We start from the raw sequence: 8,512 nt of genomic DNA, 5'->3' as shown, positions 1-8,512 counted from the left end.
GGCAGTCCATCGAGCACAGTGAAAAGTGCAGTCCATAAAGCACTAGTACTAGTCCAAATCCAATGTTCCTTGAAAAACATTGTCAGGAAATCTGAAACTCCTCTTCCCATCTCTTCTCCCCAGTGACATCCTCTTCTGCCTCTCTTTTGTAGTCCATTTGAGAGAGAGCACTTTGGTAGATTGTGTGTGTGTGTCCGCATGTGGGTGTGGTTCAGCGTGTATGTGTGTGGGTTTAGGCATATTTGTGCCCCTGTGCAAACTGTGTGCTTGTGGTTTGAAATGTATAGCATACATTCATTAAAACAGAGTTTTGGGAACGTGTGTGCATAAGGAAATATGGCAGTAGTGTTTCCTTGGACCGTGTCTATGCTCTCTGTGTCAAGTAATAAATGCCTGGCAGTATGTTCTTTTCAGTTGGACTTAGTGCATTGTCTGCTTGGCAGTAATAGGCTATACTATAGTGTTTTATAGTCTACTATAGTATGCTGCGCAATATTGTGTGCTATTTTGTGTGTGTGTGTGTGTGTGTGTGTGTTTGCTGTGTATTTTGTTGTGGTGTGTTTATGTTGCCATGGTGTGTGTGTATGTGTGTGTTAAAAGGTAGGCATACTACATGGAGAGTGTGTGTTGTGTGTGTTTGTGTGTGTGTGTGTGTGCATGCGTGCGTGTGTGGTGTTTAGTATGTATTATGGTCGTTGATTAAATGGTTCATTAAAGGGATGCTCGTTACCACACAAGTAGCAGTTAGATAGAAAATAGATCATAAGGACAAAAAGTCATAGTCAATAATTCCTGATGGAGGGAGGGGAGGGAAGAGGGAGAGAGATGGAGGGAGAGAAAGAGATGAAGAGAAAGAGGGATAGAGAGGGATGAATGGAAAAAGAGAGGGAGATGTTTTCCTTTCATTAGATTGGATTCTATTAAAGACCTCTGTAATTTGTCCTGGTTATCTGTTTCCCCCTTCATCCCCCTTTCCCCCCTCTCCGTTTCCATCCCCTTCTCTCTCTTCCAAACTCCCTCCACTTCCTTGGCTTCTCTCTCTCCCAACCTCCCTCCACCTCCTTGGCCCTCCCTCCCTCCCTCCCTCCCTCCCTCCCTCCCTCCCTCCCTCCCTCCCTCCCTCCCTCCCTCCCTCCCTCCCTCCCTCCCTCCCTCCCTCCCTCCCTCTCACAGCCTCTTATCTCTGATCCTTTCCCTCACCTTCCCTCATTTCCCCCACTCCTCTATTTTTCTCCCCTATCCCACCCCTCCTCCCTACTCCTTTCCTTAGCAGCTGGATGAGCTAGTGTTGGGCATCTGGCTACCCTCCCTTACCCATCCATCCTCCTCCCTCCTCCTCTCTGCAGCATCTGAAGTTGCTAGTATTTGGGCTGACCTCATCCCGTATTCTTATTGGCCCTCTATCTCCTCCTCTACCCTCACCTCTTCTTTCCCCTTCCCATCCTCTCCTCCTCCTCTCTTCAACAACTAGAAGTGCTAGTATTGGGACTAGTGCTGCCCTCTATGGTTCCTTCTGGGGGCTGCTGTGGCTCTGGGGCCAGTGTTGTGCTTGGGGTCAGGGCATGGGCAGGGGCCAGCTGAGCAACAGGGACCAGGGCTGTCCCTCCTCCACCTGCACCTCCCCATCCTCCTCCTCTGTAGTCCCTCTCTCGGAGCAGGTGGAGCAGGGTGGTGTGCTGGGCAGACAGCGTGGCAGACAGGTGGGCAGGAAGGGCACTGAAGCCGGAGGTCAGCTGTTCCACCCGCGTTTCCAGAGACAGCATCTGCCGCTCCAGGTCCTCACTGCGATCGTTCAGCTCCGACATCAGCTCGTACATCACACTTTGCATCTGTACACACACACACACACGCACAGGGAGAGAGGAAGAGAGGGAGATCATTCAGGAATGACATCAGCAGGGTTGGAGTAAATTTGAATTAAAGTCACTCAATTCAGGAAGTGATGTGAATTGTTTTATTTCAGTTTACTTCCTGAACTGACAGACTTCAATTAGAATTAACCCAATCACTGGAGAGATATGGAGGATTGAGTAAAAGAGCCATGAAAAAGAGAATGAGAAAGAGAGAGAGAGAAGAGAAGAGGAGTGAGTGTGAGGAAGGGAACCCTCTGTGTGGGCTTTATCATCTGGTAAAGGCTGAATAAGAAAGGAGAGAGAGAGAGAGAGTCAAGGCCTGAATAAGAAAGGAGAGAGAGAGAGAGTCAAGGCTGAATAAGAAAGGAGAGAGAGAGAGTCAAGGCCTGAATAAGAAAGGAGAGAGAGAGAGTTTAGGGCTGAATAAGAAAGGAGAGAGAGAGAGAGAGAGAGAGAGTTTAGGGCTGAATAAGAAGAGAGAGAGAGAGAGTTTAGGGCTGAATAAGAAAGGAGAGAGAGAGAGAGAGAGTACAGGTAGATAGAACAACCCTCCATCGCCCATCAGAGCAGCGTAACCATGGTAAAGAGTGGCCGATTGAAAATATTTGTGGTAGAAGGCACTGATCCATAGAGACATAGAGTTTAGGGCTGAATAAGAAGAGAGAGGGAGTTAAGGGCTGAATAAGAAAGGAGAGAGAGAGAGAGAGTTGACAGAGTTTAGGGCTGAATAAGAAGAGAGAGGGAGTTAAGGGCTGAATAAGAAAGGAGAGAGAGAGTTTAGGGCTGAATAAGAAGAGAGAGGGAGTTAAGGGCTGAATAAGAAAGGAGAGAGAGAGAGAGAGAGTTTAGGGCTGAATAAGAAGAGAGAGAGAGAGTTTAGGGCTGAATAAGAAAGGAGAGAGAGAGAGAGAGTACAGGTAGATAGAACAACCCTCCATCGCCCATCAGAGCAGCGTAACCATGGTAAAGAGTGGCCGATTGAAAATATTTGTGGCAGAAGGCACTGATCCATAGAGACACACACACACCACCTACACACCGAACCACCCTCTCTCTTTCTCTGTCTCTCTTTCTCTCTCTCACGCATTCACACCCACACATTAACAGAAATACACCCCCTCCCTCTCTCCTCTCGTTTTCTCTCTCTGTCATCCCATTTTTAACACTTGTTCCGGTTGCTAGGAGACACAAAGCCACAGAAACAGACGGGTCAGAATGGAAACAGCGGAATGCTGAGATATATTTGGGGGGCAAAGTTATGTGTGTGTCAGAGGGTATTGCATGTGGTGTGTTTGTGTGTGTGTGTGTGTGTGTGTGTGTGTGTGTGTGTGTGTGTGTGTGTGTGTGTGTGTGTGTGTGTGTGTGTGTGTGTGTGTGTGTGTTTGTGTGCTTCTTAAATACCAGCCCCTCGTATCATGCTTGGACAGCTTTGGATATAAGCGCAAGTTAGTAGCACTGATATGTGGCAGTCTCAGCCACGTACATAGACTAACAGTACATGGCCTTCAGATTGCAGGCCTGAGTACAGTAAGACTAAAGCAAAGTAACTAGCGAGCTACTGCTCCGTCTCAGCTGTTATGGGCAGCCTAGCTGTTTGGAGGAGGTGCTTTCTGTATCCGGAAGTGTCCATGTACTATAGCATTGCTCTACGTGTGTGTGTGTGTGTGTGTGTGTGTGTGTGTGTGTGTGTGTGTGTGTGTGTGTGTGTGTGTGTGTGTGTGTGTGTGTGTGTGTGTGTGTGTGTGTGTGTGTGTGTGTGTGTGTGTGTGTGTGTGTGTGTGTGTGTGTGTGTGTGTGTGTGTGTGTGTGTGTGTGTGGGGGGGATGTGTGTGTCACCTTTGAGAGGTCCACCAGAGTGTTGGCCTGATCACTCAGTTTCCTCTGCTCCATCTTCACACTACGCAGTCTGCAAAAAAACACACACATACACTGTTACACACACATCGATGATACATCCACAAAAGAGTTAAGCCAGAAAACTGCTAGGTCACAGCCAGGTAACAGTTATTAGCCCAGCTAGATTAGCAGCAGGTGTATAGCATCAGATTCTAGAATTAGACAGCATAGACCAGACCAGGAAGTACATACAGTAGAAGCCAACTGGTCCAACAGCTTCAGTTAGCACCATTCACTAGACAGGAGTTCCCTTCGGCTTCCAGAGCTGGTATAAACCCATCATTGTCTAATCTATTTTCATGTCAGTCTAGACAGGTGTCAGACTAGCTAGCCAACCTCTACAACTAATTAACACAGGTTAACCACTGTTTGCATGGTCAATGGCGTTTTTTATTCATCATGGATGAGCTAGCTAGAAATAGGTAAACACTTCTATCAGGATGTTTCTCATAATGATGCTGGGTCAGCCCTGTCAACCTATCACAATGCAGTGTTTCCTGTCCTGGAACTAACCACAGACTAGACAACATGTCTGGGTTGTTAATACATGGAAGTGTATTGAGGGCTGCGGGTCAGTGATGTGATGGGTGTGTGCTCTCACTGGTGGATGGCCTGCAGGAACTTCCTCTGGTGTTTGCGGACTCTGGAGTGGTCAATCTTCTTCTGTAGTTTGGTGTGTTTGTAGATGAGCCAAGTCTCCCTCAGAACGTTGGCTGCAGCATTTTTTATCTGCACGGAGAGAACACACACACACACACACACACAGTTACACATTAGCAAGTCAGGTAGCAGATCTACCCGGCCTATTCCCCGGCCCCATCTCTCTCTATCTTCCTCTCTCTCGTTCTTAGTCTCTATCTCTCTATCTCTCCCTCCACACACAGACAATGTCTTCTTCTGTCAACGCGCTCCTCTGATTTTCTGTTCCCCTGGAGAGTAAAACAGTCCCTACTCTCTCTGTCCCTCCACAAACATTTGCTCACACACTGTCCGTAGGGAGAGTCAGCCTCCACAGCCAAAATATATTAATCCACACACAGACCTGTCCTTAGAGAGTCAGCCTCCACAGCCCAATACTATTCATCCACACAGACCTGTCCTTAGGGAGAGTCAGCCTCCACAGCCCAATACTATTCATCCACACAGACCTGTCCTTAGGGAGAGTCAGCCTCCACAGCCCAATACTATTCATCGACACAGACCTGTCCTTAGGGAGACGCAGCCTCCACAGCCCAATACTATTCATCAACACACAGACCTGTCCTTCGGGAGAGTCAGCCTCCACAGCCCAATACTATTCATCCGCACAGACCTGTCCTTAGGGAGAGTCAGCCTCCACAGCCCAATACTATTCATCCACACAGACCTGTTCGAAGAGATTCCATCAAGCAATCCCTGGGCTTCAATTACCTCTTCTGCCAATTGGCCTGAACCCTTTTCTGCCGACACGGAACCCCGCCGATCCATCACGACTGGTCTGCTGACATAACCGTCCGAGGGGGTTTCAACAGACTTTCCCGTTGCGACGTCCCCCTGAGGCCCATCTGCTAGCCTGTTGCTAGCCCCGGCCTGCTAGCTGTCTGAATCGCCATGCCTCCAGCTCGCCTAGCTACTCACTGGACCCTATGATCACTCGGCTACACATGCCTCTCCCTAATGTCAATATACCCTGTCTACTGCCGTTTTGGTTTATCATGTTTGTCTTATTTCACTGTAGAGCCTCCAGCCCTGCTCAATATGCCTTAGCTAGCCCTGTTGTTCCACCCCCCCACACATGCAGTGACCGCACCTGGCTTAAATGGTGCCCCTAGAGACAAAACCTCTTTCATCATCACTCAATGCCTAGGCTTATGTCCACTGTACTCACATCCTACCATACCCTTGTCTGTACATTATGCCTTGAACCTATTCTTCCGCGCCCAGAAACCTGCTCCTTTTATCCTCCGTTCCGAACGCACTAGATAACCAGTTCTTTTAGCTTTTGGCCGTACTCTTATCCTACCCCTCCTTTGTTCCTCTGGTGATGTAGAGGTTAACCCAGGCCCTGCAGGCCCCAGCATCACTCCCATTCCCCAGGCACTCTCATTTGTTGACTTCTGTAACCGTAAAAGCCTTGGTTTTATGCATGTTAACATTAGAAGCCTCCTCCCTAAGTTTGTTTTATTCACTGCTTTAGCACACTCCGCCAAACCGGATGTCCTAGCCGTGTCTGAGTCCTGGCTTAAGAAGGCCACCAAAAATCCTGAAATTTCCATCCCTAGCTATAACATTTTCCGACAAGATAGAACTGCCAAAGGGGCGGAGTTGCAATCTACTGTAGAGATAGCCTGCAGAGTTCTGTCATACTATCCAGGTCTGTGCCCAAACAATTCAAACTTCTACTTTTAAAAATCCACCTTTCCAGAAACAAGTCTCTCACCGTTGCCGCTTGTTATAGACCCCCCTCGGCCCCCAGTTGTGCCCTGGACACCATATGTGAATTGATCGCCCCCCCCCCCATCTATCTTCAGAGTTCATACTGTTAGGTGACCAAACTGGGACATGCTTAACACCCCGGCCATCCTACAATCTAAGCTAGATGCCTTCAATCTCACACAAATCATCAAGGAACCTACCAGGTACAACCCTAAATCCGTAACCATGGGCACCCTCTTAGATATCATCCTGACCAACCTGCCCTCTAAATACATCTCTGCTGTCTTCAACCAGGATCTCAGCGATCACTGCCTCATTGCCTGCGTGCGTACTGGGTCCGCGGTCAAACGACCACCCCTCATCACTGTCAAACGCTCCTTAAAACACTTCAGCGAGCAGGCCTTTCTAATCGACCTGGCCCGGGTATCCTGGAAGGATATTGACCTCATCCTGTCAGTAGAGGATGCCTGGTTGCTCTTCAAAAGTGCTTTCCTCTCCATCTTAAATAAGCATGCCCCATTCAAAAAATGTAGAACTTAGAACAGATATAGCCCTTGGTTCCCCCCAGACTTGACTGCCCTTGACCAGCACAAAAACATCCTGTGGCGTTCTGCATTAGCATCGAATAGCCCCTGCGATATGCAACTTTTCAGGGAAGTCAGGAACCAATATACTCAGACAGTTAGGAAAGCTAAGGCTAGCTTTTTCAAACAGAAATGTTCTTCCTGTAGCACTAATTCCAAAACGATTTGGCACACTGTAAAGTCCATGGAGAATAAGAGCACCTCCTCCCAGCTGCCCACTGCACTGAGGATAGGGAACACTGTCACCACCGTTAAATCTACAATAATCGATAATTTCAGTAAGCATTTTTCCACTGCTGGCCATGCTTTCCACCTGGCTAACCCTACCCCGGCCAACATCTCAGCACCCCCTGCAGCAACTTGCCCAACTTGCCCATTCTGCATACATCTGGCCCTTCTTTGAATACTGTGCTAACAAAACTCCAAACGAGCTTCAACGCCATTCAACTCTCCTTCTGTGGCCTCCGACTGCTTTTAAATGCTAGTAAAACTAAATGCATGCTCTTCAACCGATTGCTGCCTGCACCCTCCCACCCAACTAGCATCACTACTCTGGATGGTTCCGACCTAGAATATGTGGACAACTACAAATACCTAGGTGTCTGGCTAGACTATAAACTCTCCTTCCAGACTCACATTATGCATCTCCAATCCAAAAATAAATCTAGAATTGGCTTCCTATTTCGCCACAAAGCCTCCTTCACTCATGCTGCCAAACATACCCTCGTAAAACTGACTAACCTACCAATCCTTGACTTCGGCGATGTCATTTACAAAATAGCCTCCAACACTCTACTCAGCAAACTTAGTTTTACTAGGAAAATAACCTCACACTCAACGTCAACAAAACAAAGGAGATGATCGTGGACTTCAGGAAACAGCAGAGGGAGCACCCCTTATCCACATCGACGGGACAGTAGTGGAGAAGGTGGAAAATTTTATGTTCCTCGGCATACATATCACAAACAAACTGAAATGGTCCACCCACACAGACAGTGTGGTGAAGAAGGCGCAACAGCGCCTCTTCAACCTCAGGAGGCTGAAGAAACTTGGCTTGTCACCAAAAACACTCACAAACGTTTACAGATGCACAATCGAGAGCACCTGTCCTTAGGGAGAGTCAGCCTCCACAGCCCAATACTATTCATTCACACAGAGACCTGTCCTTAGGGAGAGTCAGAGGAGAGACCTGGGAGGAGTCACAGTCACCGCCTCTGCCATTTTAAATCACATTCTAACACACACCATTCAACAAATCAAGCTTGATTCATTGAACCAGGTGTGTTAGTGCTGTGGTAGAACAAAAGCCTGCACACACACACTGTGGTTCCCCAAGACCAGGGTTGAAGAGCACTGTTAAATCAGTAGAACACCCTGGGGGGTGGCAGTGAGGAGCATGTATCAATCAGTGAGATGGATCAATTAGCTCAGTGTGTTAGATGCTAAGTACAGTCAGGTGTGCTGCATGGCTGGAAAAACACACTGCTTCTGGAACTCCAGCACCAGGGATGCCTAGCTAGCCTTGTTATATATGTACATTATGTATATTCTGTATGGTTTAGTTGGTTGCTATGCAATTACAACACAGGGGCCTGAAACATCCCCTCAACCCCTTCCTTTGAATGAGGGAACATCTCTGAAGACATAAATTGAATGAGGACTTCAAAGAGATGCTGTACAGTGAACAAAACAATTATCCTCCCGTCTGAGGGGCACAAAGGACCTGGCAGCACTGCTAATCAGCATGAGTCCACCGCAGTCAAG

The 8,512-nt window shown here is 47.9% G+C and overlaps 1 protein-coding gene across 1 annotated transcript in view; it reads right to left on the bottom strand.

Annotated features, from left to right (window-relative positions):
- Positions 1-1,266: 1,266 nt before the first annotated feature.
- The window catches only part of LOC106605884 (small conductance calcium-activated potassium channel protein 2), a 109,802-nt gene continuing 102,556 nt past the window's right edge, over positions 1,267-8,512 (bottom strand). Inside the window, exons 8-10 of the mRNA XM_045698956.2 lie at positions 4,351-4,478; positions 3,690-3,759; positions 1,267-1,829 (exon numbers count right to left, since the gene is read on the bottom strand). Coding sequence (XP_045554912.2) covers positions 1,461-1,829; positions 3,690-3,759; positions 4,351-4,478 — 567 coding nt within the window. The 3' untranslated portion in view covers positions 1,267-1,460. The remainder of the gene's footprint in view (positions 1,830-3,689; positions 3,760-4,350; positions 4,479-8,512) is intronic.

Source organism: Salmo salar, chromosome 02, assembly GCF_965601325.2.
Source record: "Salmo salar chromosome 02, fSalSal1, whole genome shotgun sequence".
NCBI lineage: Eukaryota > Metazoa > Chordata > Actinopteri > Salmoniformes > Salmonidae > Salmo > Salmo salar.
This window is presented reverse-complemented; position numbering and strand designations above follow the sequence as displayed.